The sequence below is a fragment of the Chiroxiphia lanceolata genome, chromosome 1 (assembly GCF_009829145.1).
Source record: "Chiroxiphia lanceolata isolate bChiLan1 chromosome 1, bChiLan1.pri, whole genome shotgun sequence".
NCBI classification, from domain to species: Eukaryota; Metazoa; Chordata; class Aves; order Passeriformes; family Pipridae; genus Chiroxiphia; species Chiroxiphia lanceolata.
In genome coordinates this window covers 53,796,703-53,821,023 of record NC_045637.1, presented here as the reverse complement: position 1 = coordinate 53,821,023, position 24,321 = coordinate 53,796,703, and the positions used below count along the sequence as shown (strand labels likewise).

The 24,321-nt window shown below is 37.7% G+C and overlaps 1 protein-coding gene across 1 annotated transcript in view; it reads left to right on the top strand.

Moving 5' to 3' along the window:
- Positions 1 to 24,321, top strand: part of PIEZO2 (piezo type mechanosensitive ion channel component 2) — a 294,414-nt gene that overhangs the window by 225,413 nt on the left and 44,680 nt on the right. Inside the window, exons 22-33 of the mRNA XM_032707117.1 lie at positions 525 to 701; positions 880 to 1,005; positions 2,403 to 2,603; positions 3,668 to 3,872; positions 4,016 to 4,117; positions 4,558 to 4,723; positions 14,265 to 14,508; positions 15,677 to 15,773; positions 17,589 to 17,748; positions 20,182 to 20,271; positions 21,482 to 21,603; positions 22,403 to 22,474. Of these exons, the coding sequence (XP_032563008.1) occupies positions 525 to 701; positions 880 to 1,005; positions 2,403 to 2,603; positions 3,668 to 3,872; positions 4,016 to 4,117; positions 4,558 to 4,723; positions 14,265 to 14,508; positions 15,677 to 15,773; positions 17,589 to 17,748; positions 20,182 to 20,271; positions 21,482 to 21,603; positions 22,403 to 22,474 (1,762 nt within the window). The remainder of the gene's footprint in view (positions 1 to 524; positions 702 to 879; positions 1,006 to 2,402; positions 2,604 to 3,667; positions 3,873 to 4,015; positions 4,118 to 4,557; positions 4,724 to 14,264; positions 14,509 to 15,676; positions 15,774 to 17,588; positions 17,749 to 20,181; positions 20,272 to 21,481; positions 21,604 to 22,402; positions 22,475 to 24,321) is intronic.

Genomic DNA, 24,321 nt, shown 5'->3' with positions numbered 1-24,321 from the left:
CACTTTTAGCTGTGCTTTTGGTGTGGGCAGTGTGAGTTCACTACATGACATAGCCATTCCTTGAACAAGATATTCAGAGAGAATTCAGTACAAAACCAAAACAAAAAATCCATTTTCTCACATATTTTGTGGGGAAAAGGTCAAGAGGACAAAGGTTGGTTGCACAGACACACAGATCTGTGTCATCTCATCTTTGTTTCATGTGTACTAAAGGAGTAGAACCTCCATGTGGTCCTTCTTACTTCATGTCTGTTGATAGGGAGGATATGGAATTTTGTGGGTCTAACAGTATTAATATTATGTAGGTGATAAAGTCCTTTCTAAACTGACTATCAAGTTTTTCCTTCTTAACTTACCACATTGTTTCTTTGAGTATTGTAATTCTTTTCTTCAGTGTTTTTCTCAAAGTTTCTTCATGTCCCTTTCTTTTGAATAATTCTGTTTTTATTTGCTGTGGAACAGGTCAAACTTTCTCAGTTCTTTTGTTACTCTGTGTAATTTCTGTACTGTTTTTGTGTTTTCAGGTGTCTCTCTTTAACTTTGTGTTTTTGATTGCCTGGGCTCTTGCTTTGCCATATGCTCAGTTTCGCCCCCTGGCATCAAGTATCTGCACTGTCTGGACATGTGTGATTATTGTCTGCAAAATGTTGTACCAACTCTCATCTATCGATCCCAAAACTTTTTCCAGTAACTGTACATTGGTGAGTACAAGTGCATATTAAAAAGTTTGACTGCTTCCTTCTTCAGTGAAGAAGAGCAAAAGGAAGTATATAAAGTACTGAAACTGACAGTTCATGTAATGTATTACTGTTGATTATTATTCCCTCCTCAAGCAACTTTAAACATGTTTTATAACTGTTGCATTTTTTTTTCTTTTAGCCAGGAGAGAATGAAACTAAGGTCGATTTAGAAGAACTCAAAACCTCAGTGCTCTACAGTGGGCCAGTTGATCCTGCAGAGTGGGTTGGATTGAGAAAGTCTTATCCCCTTCTTGTGTACTTAAGGGTAACTTCGTTAATTATCTATATTCTGATATTTTCTAGTTTGTGATGAATTAGCAATGTCTTTGAAATAAATAATCTGTCACACACACACAAAAGTAATAATTGATAATAGGGAAGTACAGAAGGAAGGAGGCAACACAAAACCATACTGTTACACAGAATATATCTGGAAAGGATTAGTACCAATTCAGATAATCTTTCATGTAGAAGTATGGCTTTTGGACTCTACCATCTGGTCAAAACTCTGTTAGAAATGTAATATTTAAGAACTCAAAGTAATTAAGAGGTACACAGCTTTCAGGTACCAAAGGACTGATGGGTCTAAGTGGAGTAATTACCTTGAATGATAGTGTATGCTATAAGCAGTTAATTTTTTTAAGTGCTTATTCCTTAGCCACAATTTAGAAAATATAACGAGTTAAGGGAATAATTCATTCAAACACTAGTAAATGGATGTCTTGTTTTTCTTCTTGTTTTTCATTGATGCCTATGAGCAATATTTTATTATTCCTTTCTTGATTAAAAAACCCTACTTACAATGAAAGTGTGCCAAGTCCTGGTAAAAACCTTGCATATCTCCTCTTGGTTTAAAGAATCTCCAGAATTTTGGAGAAAGTTGTCAGAAATTGGCTAACTGGACAGCAGCAAATTTCAATCTAACTAGGCTTATTTGTCATTTCTTCCCTGAGAGCTTACCTCTGTGTTCTTTGTTTGTGTAGGGAATACCTGCCAAGCTGTGCAGGTCAACATATCAGGTGCTGGTAATGCCTCTGCCTCTTGCTCCTTTAGCCATGCACCGCCCACAGTTGAGAATATATGTGGGGAAGAGCAATTACTGACCCAAGGGTTTTTGCATGTAGAGTGAAGTTGTCTTGAGGCAAGGTGTCTGCCTTGATGCAAGAGTTTTACAGCTATAAATTGAAAACACTTTGGGATTAGAAATTATTCTAGAAAGGTTTGCATTGAGTTAGCAAATAAGATGTTTCCTGTCCATATAGAAATTCATTTCAGTTCCATACCTGAAGGTCCCAAGCTTCAAGTCTTGATGTGCTTCTGTATGTCTCTTTTAGCAGGCATTCAAAATGTCTGCTGTGTTAAACTGAGGGGCTTTTCCCTCCCCTTCTTTTCCACAACCAGTGTTCATTATATTATTTTTTAATCAATGTCTTTATATGTATCTTCTGAATGTCCATATGATTCATTAAAATCCAGTAAGTGGTAGGAACCTTACTTTGTTTCAGTGATAGCTGGGAATAGGTGCCAGTGCATTCTGGAGCACAGTAATACTCAGTGGTAACATCAGTTTGAGTGTTCATGAGTTTATGCTTATCAGAAAATTTTATAGCTTCATGTGGTTTTGATTTTTATTTAATATTTTTCTGATTGTGTCTCCCATAGAATAACTTACTGATGCTGGCTATTTTGGCTTTCGAAGTTACAATCTACCGTCATCAAGAATACTACAGATGTCGAAATAACCTTACTGCACCTGTGACTAAAACAATTTTTCATGATATTACAAGAGCACATCTGGATGATGGAGTGGTAAACTGTGTCAAGTATTTCATAAACTACTTCTTCTACAAGTTTGGTTTGGAGGTAAATCACTATATATTACTTTTCTTTAGACTACCATTCCAGACCTTTTCATTGTGCCATTTTTGAATACTAACTTGGACTATATGTGAGTTCTGGATGCTTCTTAATCATCATTCATGTTAGTCATCTCTGTTCCCTTATCTTGACTGTTTGCTCTTGGACATATGAAATGTACGTTCAAAAACTCTCTCTAAAAATAGTGATTTTTTACAATTTTTTATGGCTATTTGAAGAAGACAACTCCCAGGCTAATGCATCATAATTCTAATCATAATGATGTTCTTGACCTAAACACTACCAGCACTTGCTACTGATAAACAAGTAAACTGTTCACAGGCAGTCTGAGGATTAAGAATTAGTGAAAATTAAAAGAAACCAGCAAGCTATTTCCCCAGCTATTTAGGAAATAATTTTTAGCTCATGCTAATCTGAGGAGAGAGAAAATCAAAATAGCATAGTGCACTGAATAAATAATTCACTATGAAGTATTCACTAAGCTTGAAAACACATTTCATGGAACTGAGTGATAGGACTACTTTCAGTGAAGCCAGAGAACAGAAATGCTGGAACGCAGAGCCCTCAGAACAATGGAGAACTAAAGCTACCTTATAGGAATTGACTGGATTTGTCTATCACCAATAGAAGCCATATGGTCGAAATCCCTTTTCCTTTTGTCTGTTTCCCATATGAAGATACATTTTAGTTGTTGCTAATCTTAATAGTTCCTGTTCATTTTCACAACTGTAAGTCCTATCAAAATGTCTAATGTAGTATGTGCAACATACTGCTTGGCAACAATTAAACATTTTGCATATTAGCTACTCTGACAACTCTCTTTCCTTTCTGTATCTTTAGATATCACATAATGGAAACCAACTCTAGAGATAGAAGAGTATCAAAAATTTGGGTGTTGGGGTGGAGTGGAGGAGGTTGCTGTGAGTTCCTGCTGTCAGATGCAGCTCATGTCCAAGCATTCTGTCAGGATCCACAATACTTATATTATTGCTACATTGACTAGCCATCAGTTTGCAAATGTGGCTTATGTTTCTTTACTTCATTTTCAGACCTGTTTTCTTCTATCAGTGAATGTAATTGGTCAAAGGATGGATTTTTATGCCATGATTCATGCCTTCTGGCTGATTGCTGTATTGTATCGACGCAGAAGAAAAGCTATTGCAGAGATCTGGCCAAAATACTGCTGTTTTCTGTCATGCATCATTACATTCCAGTACTTCCTTTGCATTGGCATCCCACCTGCTCCTTGTAAAGGTAAGGACACTTATCCTTTATGGAAAATTGCTGCTGCTTGGTTTTGCATAAAAGGGCTGGAAAGTTGATAAGTATCCAGATGAAAAGGATTAAGTAATTGTTATAAAGTACTGATTGTGTTTTTACATGCTTCTGTCATACAGACTATCCATGGAGAAGTGGTAATGCCAACTTCAACTCCAACATCATAAAGTGGTTATACTTTCCAGACTTCATTGTGAGACCAAACCCTGTCTTCCTTGTGTGTAAGTATTTTAGCACATAGTCATAAAGTGTTTATATGTCCTTTGCTTAAAACATCTGTACGGTGTAATTTGAAGCCAGGCTTTTATTTAATCTTCTGTAGCAAGATGACATATTCTCCGGGAGACTGAATACTAAAATTCAAAAAATTAGTAATTTCTGCAGCTGTTTTTCCTGTATCGCGTTTTCAATAATGTGACATCAAAAAGTATGAACTATTTCCCCTTTTCTCATTATTTCTCAAGTTGTAGACACTGACAGGTAAAACCACTAAATACATTAATAAATTTCAAATCAGTGTTACATGTTTTGAAAACAGCACAGTCTTGGAGGTTTGAAGCAGGGGAAAAACAGTCTGGTAGCTACATTGTAATGCATCATGACCACTCCTTATACTGATGTTAATGACTGAATTTTCCTTGCAATCATGGCTTTCTCCTAGATGATTTCATGTTGCTGCTGTGTGCATCCTTGCAAAGGCAGACATTTGAGGATGAAAATAAAGCTGCAGTACGAATCATGGCTGGAGACAATGTGGAAATTTGCATGAATCTTGATGCGGCATCTTTTAGCCAGCATAATCCCGTTCCTGACTTCATTCACTGCCGGTAACACTGAATCTTAAATACTTGGAAAATACAGTGCTTCCTTTTTGTAAGGTTCTCTAGTGTAAAAGTTATTCTCATGGCTTCCAATTTTACTTGGAATTTATATTCATTTATGTTCCCATCTAACATATTTTTTACTGTATGAGACAGCAGATAGTTCATTTCTGGGTAATCATACTCTGGTTTAGAATAGGCAGATGCAAACAAGTCTTCCTAAGACAGATGATTGTTTTAAGTGCTCCCCAGAGGGACATTCAGAGATAAATTTGCTTGAAAGCTTGTATTCATACAATCATAGGCTTGTTTAGGTTGGAAAAGACCTTTAAGATCATCAACTCCTACCACTATCTTAGACAACCAACACATTGAGAAATATTCACCTTTAGGTCACAAGTTCTTACATGTTACTTGTGCTTATGTGGATTTAGAGAGTTTGGAAAAAAAAGGTGGTTCAGCTGTTTAGATGAATCTAAACCCTCCGTCTTTCCCACTTCAGAAGGAATCTTGGTAATCAAATTTGAATTTGCCTCCATGAATGCCCTGTGGGGCAGCATTTATGGTGGACTTCAGTGCTTTGGTGGCTTCCCCCAGAACACAGACATGTTAGCAATAATCCGTCATAGTCTGCAGCTTCCCACGTATGTGTTTAATCCCAAGAAGTCATTAGTCATGTCCTGCCGAGTTGTTGTCTAAGCACAATCAAAATAATACTCTAATACAAGAGACTGTCCTTTGTGCTATTTCATCTAGGCATAAGAACCTTAAAAGTGTCTTGGAAGGACAACTAATATGTCTTCCTCTTTCTGAGGTTGTTGAAGAAAGTGAATCATTTATAAAGGGGCGGAGCATGAGGCAGTCTGTTCTGAATGGTCTTCAAACAATGAAACTGTTCCTATGTGATCATTTCCGTCAACACAGATTAGCTCAGCTCTTTTAAATTGTGCTGGGCATACTCTTAGTTGCAGTTATTACTGAAAGTTTGTGCAGTATTACAAGAATAAATGGGAATAATAAGATTTCTTAGCTATGGTGTTTTGTCAGACTTGATATGTGAATGCACATTAACATGTGCCTGAATGCAAAAGGAATAATGTCTAGAACTAATGTCCAGAAAAATCTCCCTTTTACTGGTAAACTTTTACCAGAGAAGTGCTATCACCAGAAGCCCCTCTCAAGATCTTTAATCTGATCCTTCTATTTCTATTACAATTGGTGACCAAATCTATCTTGAAATAGTTTGAAGAGGAGACTGTTGAAACAGTCAATTTACTCATTCATCCAGAGATTTGTAGTCACTACTGGGCAAAGTTTGGTCAGTTCTTCCCCTTGAGAATTTCCAGTCTACACAGCGGACCCAATACTCTAGATTTGGTAGGATAAGCAGAAAGAGAGAAGTATTAATCTTTCTTCAAAATGCTCCATAAAGTGGGGATACTTTCTAAAAGACATCTGACCAACAGGGCTTGGGTTAGAGGAAATGCAGTGGAGATTACCTGAGGTTTTGCTTGCCACCAAATGTGCTGTTCATCTTAGCAAAAGCTGATGGAGCAGTTGCATCAAGCACAGTGATGTGTTTGATCGCTGGAAAAAGACCAAATTTTCCTCCCTTAGTCCAGAAAAAAATCATTGTGAAAAAACCTCATTAATGATGAGAATGTGTTTTAAAGCTGTCCTCAAAAGGAAAAAAGAGGCAAGAAAATCACTGCTTTTTAAACAACCTCTTTTGATAGCTTTTCAATGTTTTCTGGAATCTGATAGGTAATTCTGGTCATCTGTAGAAGATATTCCCAAATGGGCAAACATGAAAACTTTGAAGCACAGAGAATATTCTTTGAAGATTTTGGATAGGAGTCAGAGTCAGGTTTATAGTGGAAAGCAAAGTTCAAGCTGAACTGGCCTGTTGCCCCTCCACACATTCTTGGGGTTAAGTCCTGTGTTTTGGTTCATATGCATGATATGCATCAGCTTGAAGCTATTGGAGGCAGAATATCCATTCAGACACCCTGCTGGGCATGTGCTGACCAAGGAGACCTGTATATGCAACCATTTACTCGGAAGTTTGCAATGTGTATTAAGCAGTAAGTAATATTGCTGGTGGAGAGTGCAACAGAAGAGAAAATCAAAGGATCCATTAGTGGTGATGAGCTGAACAAATAAACCATGATCTCTTTATACCTGTTCCAGATAAATGCAGAAATCTGTGTGACTGTTTCTTGTAATAGTTTTATGTTGTATGGGTAAGAAGTAGAATGAAAAGAAAAAGGCGCAGAGCAAGAGAAAGAACAGGGACATTTTTGTTTGAAAAAATCAATCATAAATGAATAGAAAAAACATTAATTAACCCATTCAGGAGCAAAGTAAATTCCTGTTTATGATATCCTTTCTTACAGATGCTTGTGCTTGTAATCATAGAATCATAGACTGGTTTGCACTGGAATGGAAGGGACCTTAAAGATCATCTAGTTCCAACCCCCTTGCAGTGGGCTGGGACACCTTCCACTAGACCAGAGTACTCAAAGCTCTATTCAGCCTGTTCATTCCTGAACACTTTCAGGAATGGGGCATCCACCACTTCTCTGGGCAACTTGTTTCAGTAACTCATTACCCTCTGAGTAAAGAATTTCTCTCTAACATCTAATCTAAATCTCTCCTCTTCTAGTTTAAAACCCCTCCCCTTGTCTTATCACTACATGCCTGTGTAAAAACTTGCTCTCCCTCTTTTTTGGTAGGATACCTTTCATTACTAGAAGACCACTGTTGGGTCTCACCAGAGCCTTCTCTTCTCCAGGCTGAACAACCCCAACTCTCAGCCTTTTCTCACAGAAGAGGTGCTTCATCCTTCTGATCATCTTTGTAGACCTCTTCTGGACTCACTCTAGCAGGTCCATGTCTTTCTTGTGCTGAGGACTCCAGACCTGGACACAGCACTCCAGGTGGGAGTCTCACAAGAACAGAGTAGAGGGGCAGAATCACCTCCCTCGACCTCTTTTGATGCAGCCCAGACCAGAATGCAGTTGGCTTTCTGGCCTGTGAGCACATGCTGTTGGATCATGTCCAGCCTTTCATCTACAAGAACACCAGAGTCCTTCTTGTCAGGGCTGCTCTCAATGAGTTCCTCTCCCAGTCTCTGCTGATGTCTGGGATTGTCTCAACCCAGGTGCAGCACTTTGCACTTCATCTTGTTGAACTTCATGAGGTTCTCCTGGGCCCACTTCTCATATTTGTCCAGGACCCTCGGGATGGCATCTCTTCCTTCTGTTGTGTCAACTGCACAACTCAGCTTGCTGTCATCTTCAATTTTGCTGAAAGTGAACTCGATCTCACTGTCTGTGTCATTGGTGATAATATTAAAGAGTACCAGTCTCCAGAAAGAGCTCTGAGGGACACCACTCATCACCAACCTCCACCTGTAGATATAGTCATTGACCACAACTCTCTGGCTTCATCCAGCCAGACAATTACCTATCCACTGAATAGTCCACCCTTCAAATCCATATCTCTTCAATTTAGAGAGATAAGGATATCACATAGGATCATCTCGAAGGCTTTGCAGAAGTTCAGGTAGATGACATCTGTCAATTTGATGGCCTTATTGAGCGTTGCAGTCGCTGCATCATAGAAAGTCACCAGATGGATCATGCACAATTTTCCCGTAGTGAAGCCATGGTGGGTATCTAGGATCACCTTCTAGTCATGCATGTGTCTTAACATTGCTTCCATGAAGATCTGCTCCATGATCTTCCCAAGCACAAAGGTAAGGCTTACCGGTCTGCAGTTCCTCAGGTCTTCCTTTCAGCCCTTTTTTAGCTATAACTTCTCTTTTTTTGTTTGTTTGTAGTGTTAGCTTCGTGAATCTGTAATGGGAACATGGTGTCTCTAGGTATAAACAGACCTTCCTTTAGTATGAACTGTATAATAGATTTTGTATTCTTGAAGGTGTCTTACCTTTCTTTCAGCCCTTAAGTATCTCTTTCAATGCTTTCACTACAATGCAGATTTTCCCAGGGTTTAGATTATGTTTTTTCTGAGAGGTTGCGCTGCACACATGCAATCCTAAATGCCTAATTTTCTTCAAAGAATCATCAGAGAATGGCTGACAGTATCTCAGGGTAACTGAATCTTTTATTAGCTGTTATAAATCTTTAAAAAGAAGGACCCCAAGCTCTGGGTAATCCACCGAAGATCTGCCTCAAAAGAAAATGGCCTCCATCCAAGAGAATTTGGAACTGAAAGAGCTTTGTCTAAGAACATTTCTTGTACTTTCCTATAGAAATTTCACAATGGTCTAAATATTTAGTAACGTGGATAAGAACTTGGTTCAAACCTTATCCAAGCAAGTGAAATTAGTAATGGCATCTCTCCGAAAGTCAGTCATAAAGAGCCAAACAAATCAGTGAAGACAATCTGGCTATGAATAAATTACAAAGCATTAAAAAAAAAAAAGAAAGAAAGAAAAGTTGTACTTAGTATTCACGTGTTTTCTGAGAAGCCTGGTGTGTATTTACTATGTAAAAGAATAGCAGTTGCAGATCAAAGCACTCTTTCTGAAGTATCACTTCCTTAGTGATACTTCCCTAGTGATCTTCCCTAGTGAGAAGATACTAGTTGGTCACTGTTCTAGAAGGCATGGATAAAAAGCTTTTAACTGCAATATAAACAGTGGCAGAAAAAGAACATATTTCCAAATGCTTAATTTCTCTCTGGAGAAATGCTTGAGTTCAACAATGATAAATACAGTCTAAGAAAGAGATTTCCTGAAATTTTGTAGTCTTTCCACCCTCAGATTTCTCAGGGGATATGTGCTTGACCCCAAGAGAGTGCATATCCAAAGGACTTTGAAAGAGAAACAAGAACAGAGAATAGAAAGTAGGAGCTTTTAGAATGATACAGGATTTAAAGCAACTTCACTGATGATAATCTTTTACCACAGTCTTTAATGCTGGAAAATTCTCATTTCAATTCCCAATTTTTCAGTTATTCTCCTAGACATTGTCAGGGAAAAAAAGCTTGGGATTGTAATACACTTTTTTAAACTTAAAAGCAGAAACAGCCATTGAACTGTCCCCTTTAATACCTGCACCCTGGGAACCATCACCAGCTGAGTCAGGTAAAGTCTCTGAAAGGCAGCTGTAATGTCAGTCTTGGAACTGTCTTCCAGCTTAGGTTAGTGAGATAGAATCTGCAAATGAACATTACAGGCTTTCTGTTGTATTTTTTATTTAAAGTAGATAAACATTTTGTTCCTAATAAAATGAGCCTCAACAAATAACACATCTTTAATTTGGGAATTTTTAAAGTGAATACAAGCATGAAGGAAGGACTTCACTGGTAAAAAAGTGATAGTAGAAGAATATCAGTCCTTGGGGAGGCCTTGACAAAAATATTAGAAACTAAAACCTGTGGGATCCACAACGCTAGATTTGAATAAGTCCATTGAAATAAGGTAGCTAGTTTTCAGAAGATTGGGTGTTGCTATTGGCAGATGGAAAATCAGTGAAACTGTCTTCTGAAAACTGAAATAGAGCTACAGGGAAAGACTTTGAGGATGGAAGCTCGGTGAGAAATTAACAATGTTGGGATTAGAAGGGGAAATGAACTCTGATGCACAGTCACAAAGGCTGGTAGGATGTAAGGAATAGGAGATATGGAAGAGCAGAAAGAAAGAAGGAATTTGGGGAGTAGATGTAGCTTACAGAATGCATGTATATAGTGATAATATGCCTGGAGGAGAGGAAGAGGATAGTCATCAGATGAGATCTCTGGGAGGAGCCTTGGGGTTATATGGCAGTGGGTAGCCACACTCAAAACAAAGCAGGTGGCTGACAAGGGAAAGTAATGAAGCTACATAACAGCAGCTACTCCAGCATGAAGAAGCATTGGGCTGTATCCATCAGCACAACAGCTCAATAGGCTCTCACCAGTGTGTGATCAGAAGTGTGTTCTCTCCCTAAATTTCAAAGCACTGGCAGAGGACAAACTCCTTTCCTCACAGGGGTTATCAGCTGCAGCATCAGCACCTCTTGGTGCCTGCAGGCAGAGATCCAGACACTAGACTGGTCATAGCCAAGCACATCATGGAGCATGCCGGGAAAACCAACTACGCCTAGAGCAATCTTTTTGCAACCGGCTGGATTGCATTACAGTTAAAAATTAATTCCTGTGGAAATAAAACATTGAAACAATCATGATAAGAGTAATAAAGCCTCAGAAAATAGAAGCAGATAATTTGATATGGAGAGCCATCTGAGGTTACAATAACTTTGATGGATGTGTGGAATGAATTTCATACTTTGTCTTCCTTGGTTTTGAGCAAAATGATATGGCAAGTTTTTCCAAAATGTTATCCAGAGTATTACTGTGTTCTGCTAATGACACAGATGGAAAATCAATGGTTTTTTATTTTTCATTAATCTTTCAGGTTTCTTCTGTAAAATTTCTCATTCAGAGGTTGTCATACTACCAAAAACCATAGCTTTATTCCCTTGGTGCGCTGGTGTAGTGGCTAATCTTTCTCAGATGTGTGTGTCTGTTCCTGGCCTCCAACTACACCCTCCCATCTTTGCATTCTTCACACCAACTCATAGTTGATTCAAAGGTGAACGGGCAGAAAAGTATCCCTTCCCTCTGTCCTACCCCAAAAAATAAATAGGCTTTTGCAAGTTTTCTTCTTGAAACAGTTTCAAAGATTCAAAGCTAAAGAAGGAGCTGGAATGCAGAGCTGAGAGGATGAAAGGGAGTGGGACTGTCCCCTTGGGAAGCGGCTGCTCAGGTATTGTTAAATACCACATCCTGAGTGTGGCCTTTCCTGCTGATGACTAAATGGAGATTTAAAGATCACTTAGAAGATGAGGTTTGGAAGATTTGCATGATATTAAAATAATGATCTGTGTGGTCTGCAGCAAAAGCATAAAATCATAGTATATGCTATCCAAGACTAAGTGTTTTCTGCTGTCCATGTAGAATTTTTCAAAGAGAGTGTAAGCACCCTTACTGTCCTGATGGGTTTGTGTAGGGTCTTTTAACTCTTGGGGTGGCTTTGTGCTTCAGGCTCCCACTGTTGTAATGTAATCTTCAGCGCAAGGAACTGAAACTCCTAACTCCCTAACTTCCTAACCTTCTGGGGTTTGAGGCATAATTTAAAGATTTTCATATGAGAATGTTTTGAGTGATTTGAGAGGCAATGTGTTGAGAATTCCCCCACCAAGACGTCTTCATTCCTGCTCTTACAGTACTTGACCTGCTCATATCAGTATAAATAATTGATGAAAATTAGGGGAATGCATGACTCTACACTGCAACAGACAAGATTTCACATATTGCAACTGAGAGAAGCATGATTTCAGGGAAAATTTTATCTGCCTGAAACCACTTGGGTGTATTTCTCTCCATTGTGTTCAATGTGGCATTCTTCTTGGGCTAGCACAGAAGTATCTGGGATAGTTGGTGATCTTCATTGTTTAGGTGTGCCTTGGGTGACTTGTTCAGACACCATTTTGTAAGATGTCCACTCCAAGATGAATTCTTGGGAGCCATTTTTATTGTTGGACTTGCTTGTAACTACATAGTTATAAAAATCAGAATGCTTTCCATCTTTAAGAACTACATCATTTGTCACTTGACACAGTTGTATTGCCTCCTGCCTTTTCAGAAGTTTTTCTTTACATTTAGTTTTGTTGTTTGGTTTGTTTAGAGATGCCTAATGCTATTATATTTAATGTACATTTTGAAGATAAGAAGAACAGATGTATTTAATATTTTGGATGACTGCTAAATGTAGCCAGTCGTTAACATTCTAGTGAAAAATAGCTATATTATAGTCTTCCTTTTCATATTCTCTCTAATTTCTGTACGTTTTAATCTGAGAGTGATATCTACTGTTGACTATGACTCAAACAAATGCCATGTGTGTATGCTGGAAAGTTTGGATTCAGACAGTTCCGGTTGTCTTTAAGAATCAGAGTCCATTTTTATTGAAGAGTATTAAGATGCTGCTGTTTGATCAATTCAGTTCCATTTTGGGCTTTTCTCAAAAGATGCTGATCTATTTTCTTAGCAGCAGAGGACATGATTTTTTTAAATATTACAGCAGTATCAGGAAGGTGATCTCTTCCTAGCCATCTCATGTATCGATAGTTAATATTAAAAAAAAATCAAATATTATGTTGGAGAAACAGAATATTATTTTATGGAGAAACAGTGAGAGCACCATTTCCAGTGCATATTAAGTTAGTGAAGAGCTTTTCAACTGATTTCTTCCATATCTTTATTTTCCCAGTGCATATTGATTCTTTGTTAATGTTTTATCATCCAGAATCTGGTTGCATCTCTGAAGCCATGACATTTATAGATGTAGATTTTAGATCTACAGGCAGTAGATCATAAATTTCTTAAATATTTGTGGGAAATAAACATAAGGGAACTTTTTCGTTGCCTTTCATTGAATATTTCTCTGGTGAAATGTGTAATACAGGCCTATAAATGTAGGACTATAAATACATACTCCTAGAAAGTTCTGAACCTGAGAACATTGAGCAACAGGGGCCTTTTTATGTGGCTTCATACAGTGCATTTAATTGAATTACTCCTTAGATGGTTTGGCTTAGGTATATGTGTCTTCCTGTAGCTCTCTCTCCCTGCCTGCTTTCCTTACAAATCTGTTTTCACAGCCTGGGTGAACAGACTCTGAAAACTCAGTTACATTTGGAATCAAAACACTGTAAATGGGGGGAAACTAAGAATTAGTTGGTTTTGCAGTGTTTAGCTATATGTCATATTTGGCAGATATTCTTATTTGAAAGCTCACTGAGTCAATACAAGTGAAGATTTTAAGGAATCTAAAACACCAAATTGTTCCGCACTCTTTCCCAGTGTGGGCCAGGCTGATTTCAGATAGCTCTGTCTGCTGGCTTCCTGGCAAACATTTCAGTAAATTCTATCACATTTCCGTTCTGTACAAACCTTTTACCCCTCAAAACTTTTACAGTTGATGTCCATTAAAGACAGATATTTTTAGCAGCTGTCTTTGAAAACTAGGCTTTTAACCAGGCTGAATTCCCTAGAAGTTACCAATAAATATGGAATTTTTTGCAGTGGTGTACTGTAGTTGGCTTTTTAAAATAGCTTTGCTATGGTATTTCTCAGACTTCTTAAAAGATGATCTCAGATAGCTTTTTAAATTGCATATATAGCATTACCAGATAATACTGCTCTATTATGAAGTTTGGTAAGAACATGTGCTCCCCCCTTTCACGATACGAGGCTTGATCCTACATGATGCATAGTGCCCTGACCAGGGCAAGATCAGTAGCAAGATGCTTATGCACATGAGTGAGCTAGAATGGAGTATATGAGCCAGGCAGACCCATCCATGAACTAAACCCACTGACCACAGTGTTAGTTGTGAGCGGGTGCACAAATGTTGAAGTAGGACAAGAAGGCCCAGAAGGCCTTAGGCACAGATGTCAACCAGTAGTGCAGAAAGAGGAAAGGTACCATTGCCCTCAGAAAAAATGGTAACTTTTTCTCCTTCTTTTACTTCCAGGTCCTACTTAGACATGTATAAGGTGATAATATTTAGTTACCTCTTCTGGTTTGTACTTACTATAATCTTCATAACGGGAACCACAAGGATCAGCATATTCTGTATGGGCTACTTGGTGGCCTGCTTTTATTTCCTTCTCTTTGGTGGAGATCTGTTGCTGAAGCCCATCAGGAGCATTCTGCGTTACTGGGACTGGCTGATTGCCTACAACGTCTTTGTGATCACAATGAAAAACATCCTGTCGGTAGGTAGCTGCTGCCTTTCCTCTGCTCTCAGCACTTCAATTTCAGTTAAAGTGTGCACAGTACATTGAGTAGTCATTAAAAACACCGACCTTCTGCAAGCACAAAGCAGTCTTCATTTTAATTCAACTTTACTAGGGAATGGTAATGCAATACATCATAGGAAAATGTGCACCTACATATTCAGTCAGGCTCTGTGAAAGCTCAGAAGCTATTTTCAAAGGGCCAGGTTCTGAATCTTTGCCTAATACAATCTCTCCTTAGAAGACTTATGAAAATCCCAGTGGAGTGAAAAAGAAGTGCAAGATTAGTCACAGTGTTGATAAATAGCGCACATTTAATTAGATATTTTATTTAAATAAAGAATTTTCAAACCTAGTATGAGATGCAGTTGTGTGAATGTAATGTAATTAGTGAAGTTAACTACAAACTGCATTCCTGTTTCCTTTAGAACTAGTGTGAAATTCAGGTAAAAACAGATATATTTGATAATTAAATGTCAAAGTATTCTGCAAAATATTAAAGGTTTTCTTACACTGAGTAACTCTTTAGCGTGTATTCTTGCAGTGGCACTGATAGTTGATTGAGATAAGCCAGTATTTTAATTCTTTTTGAAAGATAAATTTACATTTATTCCTGGCAATTTCTTTTTAGCTTTGAACATTTTTAGTGCTAGACTGAAAAGAGTAGACATTTTTCTTTTTACATTTATGTAAGTCACTGTACTGAAATAAAAGTGATTTATGGGTGGTTTGAATTTGCAAATGTTCTAAATGCTTACATATGTGCTTCATTTTATGCTTGGGAATTCAGTGGAGCTACGTGTGTCTTAAGCTTGTTCATGTATGTTTGCAAGATTAGGTCAGTGATTTATAAAAGTTGCTTAACTGTCACATCACATCACATCACATGCCAGATGTGTCACCTTCTATGCAAGAACACAAACTCCACATACTTTCTGTCTCACTGATAATCAGAAAACCAAATTCTGTCTAAAAGTGATTTGTGTCACTGGTAAAGGCACTCTTTCTTCAAATCTCCATTTTAGTAATGAGAATAATTCAACTGGCCTTGGCTTTATTACTTCTTGTGTAATGTAGAAAGGTTCAACTTTCCTTATCCTTATTTCTGCTATGTCTTGTCATATGAAACTGTTCTTTTACTTTCCAGATAGGAGCATGTGGCTACATTGAATCATTAATTAAGAATAGTTGCTGGGTCATTCAGGCATTCAGCCTGGCTTGTACAGTTAAAGGATACCGTATTCGTAAGTATAGCTTATTTTTCTTCATAGTTTTGTATAAATAAATAATCACCCTTATAATCCTCTACCATATTTAAGTTGTGCCCTCCCTTAACATATTACCTTGTGAAAAATCATATCTGCAAGTTCACTTAATGCTGTCTTGTCCTGTATTGATTAGCAACACAGAATATTGAAAATATTTCATAGAATCAAGGTAGACACATATACAGATATACATATCAGCACCCCAGGATATGTATGCATATACTCACAGCCAGCATTTGCTGTAAATTAACAATTTGGTGATACCAGTGCTTAACACAGTTTACCTGTATATGCAGGTGATGTGATACTTGAGGGTATGGTTTCATTGTACAACTTCAGCTAAAATGTCAGCTCACCACCTCTGCAAGGAGAGGGCACCTTTTCCCAGCCACACTCCCTGTGTGGACTGTGGACTCGCACTCCTCCCTGTGTACCAGGTTTCAGTTGCTCAAAGGGTAAACCAGTTCAGCTCACTGAAATAGCATGAAACTGGTAATTTTTTTGTATATGTAGTGAGTTTAGGCTTTTTTTTTTTTGCCTTTTGATTATTCTTGTGTTTGTGGTGATAACAGGAAGGCAGTGGATGATGTGTATGGATGGAAGTGAGAGAAGGGATTAATGAAGGATGGAGAGCAAAACCCTTCAGCTTTCAGTGAATTATTAATTTGTCTCCACTTTGTCCTGACACCCTGGTTTGATGGTTTTGAAAATACCTGATTTTTTTTTAGGGTTTTTTTTTTTCCTGAATTTAAAGAACTGTTTCATCCTAGTTAGTCTGCAGCAAAGTTCTGACTTCCTATTATCACGTCTGATCCTCACAGATAAGTTTGGAGTAGGGGAAAAGAAAAATACAAAGACACAATTTCACAAGATGAATGATGCCCAGTAGTTCTTGTGTTATCCAAAACTTTTTGGCAGCAACAGAAATTTAGACACAGGTTTCTGACCCCCCCAGGGGTTGTGCACAGGAGTCTCTGAAGCTCTTGGAGCTTGACCTTTCAGAGCTATGAGATTGGCTTGCTTGCTTGTAAAGCCAGCTTCGAGCCAGAGCCTGTCCCTTGAGTCCTTCTACTACCTTCTGTAGGACAGTATAGGCCACATAGTCTATAGTCTAGCTCCACAAAACCCAGTTTTAATTTTTTAATATCCCCAAGAGAACTGCCTTTCAGAGAATAAAGACAGAAAGAAATAACCCAAGCCAAAATCTAGGTAAGAGGAATGGGATTTCCTCTCTGCCTGTCTCCTCCCACCCAAAGGAAGCAGTTTTGTGGTTTCAAGTATTTTTTCTCTTATGCAATGGAAAGAAATATTGAACTGAGTTGTGGAGAAGAAAAATAAAATTATTTTGAGAAAAATAAAAGACTTCTTTCTCATGTTGATAATGTTCTTAATTGAAAAATAACACAAAAGGTTGCTTTGAACTGGAAAAAAAATTGAAACATGGTATTTTAGAAAATACTGAAATCAGACAATTCAGTGTAACAAAAAATATGGTTTTTCTATTCTATGTTTTCAAGTATGTACTAGGGTAGGGTGAATTTATTTGCAAATGGTTCACTTCTGGTGAATTCTCAGTTTTCATGGGGCATCATATTGTTGAAAGCTTTCAAGTTTGTTGTAAAGGAAAATATAGTGAGCTTCAAATAGAAATGCATGTCAGTTTTCGTAAGAAAAATGTAATTAAAATACCTCAATTCAGATAATTTTAAAGACTGAGATTATTTAGTTGATTAAACATTATAAGAGAATACTTAATGCAACAGTCCTTATGCTAATGGTGTCTTTTTCCAGCAACCAGCAATCTAGATTGTAAACTTCCCAGTGGAGAAGCAGGAATCATTTGGGACAGTATATGTTTTGCTTTCCTGCTGCTGCAAAGAAGAGTGTTCATGAGTTACTACTTCCTGCATGTGGTTGCAGATATAAAAGCTTCTCAGATCCTGGCATCAAGGTAACATAAAATTTAGAAGAATTTAAATTAAACAGCTCAAATCTCTCATGGTGACAGTACATACTTGTTTACGATAAGTAGTACCAAAATAGTCCTTTAACATTGGTTTAAACAATCCATGCTAAATTCATAATTGCAAACCTACCTTTGATGAAGCAAAGAAAACAAATTAATTGAGAATCTAATAGAAATTAAACCATCTTTTCTACCAAAACGATCTGCTGCTCCTATTAAAAACTGTGAAAGTTGTTGTGTGTTGCAGTATTCTCTCAACATGAATATGCATGAGAGCTAATGCCAGAATTTCTAAGTCTTGGAAAGAAAATACTCTGCTTTCAGAGCCTATTTGAGACAATTTTCATTATAATATCACATCTAAAGAAATGTCACATGAGGAAGAAAACAGGAAAGCTCTGACCTCTGGCTTGGGAAGAAGTGGGAACACACTCGGGAAGTGTCACATCACTAAACACTGACTAGGTGTGGCAAGGAAGTATTAACCTCACTGAGCCTGTTACACCACAAACATCCACTCATAGCCATCACAAGCACAAACATTCTTCTGGTTTATAATAAGAGGGCAGATGAGGAATGAGATTCTGGTTTTAATTTCCGTAAGATTTCTAAGAAATTACTTTTGTTAATATTGGATTAAATGTATTGTGGCTTTTTTTCACCTAAAAAAAACATATGGGCCTTGATTTCCGACTGTGTTTCAGGGCAAAATTTGCCTTGCGTGTTCTGAACAGAAGTAGTTTTTATCTTTCTCTTCTTCCCCCTCCAGGTAACCTCTTTAGAAAGGGGACATGTTTAACTGCCTATACTGAAGAAAATTCACCACTGTAAAAAGGGCTACCAAAAGATCTCTACCTCCATCTCACATGGCATCTCTTAGTCTTTTGCTCTGGGGTGAATTTCAGTGTTGACGCCCAATTTTGCTGGATACAGCTTTTTTGTAGCTTTTTTTTTGGTGTGCTGGTCTCACAGTGAAAATAGCATGAAGCAAAATCATGATTATCAAAATAGATCCTAAACAGGGAAATGTGCATCCAGAATGAAAGAGCAGGGTCATGAAAACAGCAGTGGGCTGGGTTGAAAGAAACATGTATGGTCCCTATTTCCAGCTTTATTTCTTTTGCTGAGTTACTGAACCTAAGCAGGCTTGAATTCTCTAGCAGCCAAAGTGAAGACAATACCGGTATATGTCAGGAGTTTTGTAAAGATGAATGTATTAATGACAGGGAAGTGCCAAAATTTTACAGGAAGGAAGGTAATATAAATATAGTGATATAATGATTTTTTTTTAGTAAACTGCTTGCCTTGCTAAAATCCAGCCTTGAATTTACATGGACAATGGAGAGGGTCAGGTTTGGATTCAGATAGCATGGGCTGAGCCTGTCCTCTAGTAAAAGTTATTATTGTGAAAAACAAATTCCTCACCTAAATAAGATTCAGTTGTGTTTCAAACAGTAGTAATGAGGATCCAGTGACAGGTTTTGATAGTCCACAAGGATTTAGAGGTGATCAATTTGCTAAGAGAAAATGTTTTTCTTTATTGTACTTTACCATACCTTGGGACAATAAGGATTGCCTGTCTTGATTGTATTCCTTTAAGAAATGCAGTTTTGGTTATCCTGCATAATACATGAAGGAATCATTAATCTAAAAGAAAACATGGTTAAAAAATTAATTAGAAGTAGACTTCTAAAACTATAGCTGTTCTTACTGAACTCTTGACAAAAGAAAAGCTTTAAATCTAGGCTATTTCTTTGAAAGAGGCTTGAAAACTCTTAAAAGAGTCTTCGAGAGCTCGTGTGTGAGTTAGGAAGAATGGCCAAGACATGTGAACTGGACATCCAAATCAATGAGTTGATTACATTTCTAATGTAATGGGGTGAGAAGCCATATTCTGTTGGCACATCAGAAACTTGCTCAAGGGTTTGTGTCATCAGATTGGAAGCACTATAGTTTTCAGAAGGTAAAAGTGAAGCTGAAGTTATGCTCATCATGGCCCTGGATAAAGCTGGACACTACTCACAACTTCCAATGGGACTGAGGGGGGTTGAGGTGAGGTGATTATAACACTGAAAGGACTTAAAAAAGTCCTGGAGGTATGCAAGAAATCCTACCTCAGCCTCGAACCTAGTTCTGTTCTCTGTTCTTGAGGACTGGAAACTGAATTCCTGGAGCAACTGCTAGAGGAATTTAGAGGCTGAGTAGGGTTCATAACGTTTGGCCCCAGATCTTGAAATGATTGTAAAGATATTGCTATTTTAGAGCAGATTTCTTTTAAGGCCCTGGATTATTTTTTTTTTTATGCAGATGAGGGAACAGAGAGTTCTCTGTGATTAGCTGACATAAGAGAAACTTAGAAACATTTAACATTTCATTTTCTTTCCTTTTTACTTCTCTTTTGCCCCGTTTCTGATGTAGGGGTGCTGAGCTGTTTCAGGCTACAATTGTCAAGGCTGTAAAGGCAAGAATAGAAGAGGAAAAAAAATCAATGGATCAACTGAAGAGACAGTATGTATTTAATGCATTTACATATATATATATATATATACATATGCATACATACGTACATATTTAACTGCTTGGTGGTATTTATCTAGCACTTGCTTTTATAGAAATGCTTTACCATTATTAGGATTTTGTTCTGTACCTCCATATTTCTAGAAAAAACTGTTGCATGACTCTTCCTTCTGTTTCATTCGTGGTTTCCCCTCTAGTGTTTGAGTACAAAATGTATGTTTACCTTCACTAATAATATTTTCATTAAGTTTAAGTGTTTAAGTGGCATGGATATCCTTTCTCTTTATGCAGCCAATAAGTCACACTGATTTCTCTTGCATGCAGCCAGCATGCTTCTTTTGTAACTGTAGAAAGCTTTCAAAGCTCCTCCACCACCGTGCATGAAAAGCTCTTACTGCTTCCTAACCAAGTGTCAAAGCCCACTCCTGACATCTTCTTCCACACCTGCATAACTGAAGAAACATCAGAAGACTGCAGGGACTGTGTTCCCTACCTGTACAGAATGACAGAATCATAGAATAGTTTGAGTTGCAAGGGACCTTTTAAAGGTCGTCTAGTTCACCCCCTCTGCAATGAGCAGGGACATCTTCAATGAGATCAGGTTGCCCAGAGCCCTGTCCAACCTGATCATGAATGTGTCCAGGGATGGGAACCACTATGCGCTTGATCACACTGTCCATGTCATTGATGAAGACATGAAAAAAAATAGCACTGGACCCCTGAGAGACAGTACTTGTCACTGATGTCAACTGGGACAAAAGAGTTAAAAGGGTGAGGATGTAGCACAAATAGTGCAGGAACAGCCGCATCCCTGATACAGAGCGGCAAGTTTCAGGAAAAGCACTGCATTAGGCAGAAGTCTTTTTTTTTTTTTCTCAGAGCTTCATTTGGTGTGTTGTAACTCCTGACAGCAAACCTTTCATTTTTAAGTGATAATAGCATAGTTGAGTGGGAGTAGGTAAAGCAGTCTGGATAGCAGGCAATCCAGCTCTCACTGACTAGTGAGTGAACTTCTAGGTTTGATCATTACAGCCAGCCCCTTTAGAGCCATGTAACTCCCTATGTTTAAGGGCGGGATTAATGACAGTGTGAACATTTCCCTCAGAAGTGTTGGAGGGGGGGGTGTATTTAACACTTGTTTTTCAGAGTGGGTCAGAAAGGGTGAAGGTGTGAATCTAATAATGAATCTACTTTTTGCTAGAATGGATCGCATCAAAGCCAGGCAGCAAAAATACAAGAAGGGTAAAGAGAGAATGCTAAGCATGAACCAGGAGTCCTCAGAGGGGCCGGAGATTCGGAAGGTTTCTGAAGAAGATGACGAAGGTACCATTAGCTACTGTTGTACCATAATTGTAGTTGAGTGCTAAGGATCTAATAGGCCTACTAGTTGGACAAGTGATAAATTGTTCTTCAAAACTGTCAGCATGTAGCAAGGTTGTTAGCTAAGTACCAGTTTCAGGCTTGATTCAGCTGAAAAAATCTGTGATTATGTACCATAGAAAGGTTTAGAGGAAATTATTTGCTTTGAGGTTACCTTTGGTTAACTTCAGGCTGTTGGCAAAGAGCTGAATAGCAGAAGATGTTTGTTTAGATAAAAGTAATTATCTATAAACCACAGTGTTACAAATAGGTAGCACCTACATTTTTCCAGCAGTATTTTCTGGATGCTGTTCTGGATTTTTTTTAGTCACTGAAATGTTTGTATACTTTTAAATGTTGTTTAAAACATGGAAACCAATAAAATGATACCTATCTAGCGTCACATTTCGAGCACCAACCTGGAATCAGCACTTTTGGAGCCTGAAATGTAAGGGGATTTGAGATGAGGGAAAATATTTTCTTCTTTAAATTACAGTCAAGTGTGACTGTATGTTTTAAAACACAAAACTCAACTTTTTAGCTGTTTTAGATGGAATGCTGTTTTAACTGCTGCATAAACCAGAGTATTTCTGCTTAGTGGTTATGCTTTTGAATTATCTTAATATTGAATGTACTCAGTAGATCTGACATCTGATATCTCATGAAATTTTAGCTCTTTTGAGAGAAATTAAAAATTATTAATCAGTGTAAGAAACATGTTTCTCATTTTGTAAAATTAATATTTGGACATATTTTATTTTAGGAGAAGCAGACAAAGAGAAAGCCAAGGGCAAAAAAAAGCTGTGGTGGCGGCCTTGGGTTGATCATGCTTCCAGTAGGTTTTCTCAATCATCTTACAAATATGTGGATTTAACCCTTATATCCTTGACCAGAATTAAGGCATTTCCATGATCTGTTTTTTTTGTGCCTGATTTTCTGACTGTGACTTGATAGAAGGCTTGTTTTTCTCAACACATGGTTTCTACTTCCCAATCTTCAAGGAGTTTAACCATATTTTGACCTTCTGTGTGTTGGAAGCATAACTAGCCCATGATACTTTGAGCATTCTTAGAAAAATATCAGATCAGATAAATATGTGCCAAAAAGAATCTTATTTGACCTCAAAAGTCTCAACTCCCCCCTACTACAGAGCAAAATATATTTAAAAATGTGAATATGAAAGATTGCCAATGCATTCTAAGATTAGTCATAACTTCTTTTTCATATATGCACATCATACATCTTTTTTTATTGTTCATCAGTCATTCTCATGTCAGCTGTAGAAACCTGAGTACCACAGTAAAGCAGCAAAACTACTCTCAGGACTAGGCTGTGTAGAGCTCCGCATCTCTCTGATCACACTTTAATGTATTGTTGATGCCAGTTGTTTTGCTATTTCCATTTTTTTGTGTGTTTATCTGAGAGTAAAAATATCTCCAGCCTTGTGCACAAGAAATTATTAGCCTGTGTCATTGTTGCATTATGATATTTTAATTTGTTTGTAGCCCAGTCCAAGCATGAGAGTTCATCCCTACATTATGGATTAGGTAAAAAAATAAAACTGCATTGGCTGCAATTTCAGATCAGGTTTAATTTGACCGAATCTTTGTTGAATGAAATCAGACTTGAGCAATTTAATAACCTCTGAAGATTTAAAAAAGTGCTCAAATGTATAGCACTGATCAGAGTGAAATCACAGAACGATAGAATATGCTGAGCTGGAAGGGACCCATCAGAATCATCGAGTCCAACTCCTGGCCCTGTGCAGGACATCCCAAAAATCACACCATGTGCCTGAGAGCATTTTCCAAGCGCTTCTTTACCTCTCTCAGGTTTGGTGCTGCGACCACTTTCCTGGGGAGCCTGTTCCAGTGCCCAAACATCCTCTGTGTTAAAAACTTTTTCCTGATATCCAACCTAAACCTCCCCTGACTCAGCTTCATGCCATTAAAAGTATGAATGTCTATATTGTGCCTGTTCTTTTAGTTTGAAAGAGTTACTCCAAGTTATAATTTTACACATCTACATACTGCTTCATTTACCCATGTATATTTATTTATAACTCTAGCAGTATTTAACAGAACATAGTATGTTTGTTTCTATCAAGTCACAAGTAAACTGTGCCTCTACTTTTATTTTACTAAAGGGCACATTGCCACTTTAGAGAGACCTATCCCTTTTCAAAAATCTTATGAAAACAAACTTCTTGCCCTGTAGTTTCATTAAGAATAACAATGACAAAACAGATCAAAACTTTAATTTGTGAGTTTTTACTACAGAATTTCAAGCAATGGTGATTTTGAAGGAATGGGATATAGTCTCTTTTTTATTCATCACTGGTTTCTTAGTAAGAAGAACTGCACAAAGAGAGACATTGACTTTGGCTTTTACTTGTTTCACCCTCATTATTTAATGTTCTTAGATGGCAACTTTCATTTTGTTATTTAAATATTGAGCATTCTTGAAATTATTTACTGCAATAATGCAAAACCTTGTGGGAAACATCACAGACCCTGATCCTACAATCAGTGGTTGCCTTTCACATGACTTGCATCCACACTCACTGAAACATGGCACTGATAGTAGATGTTCACAGGCATGCAAACTGGTAATGGAATGATATTCCCTATGCATTCTTTTTGACACACTGCTGTAACTGCAGCATTCTGATGCACGTGGCTG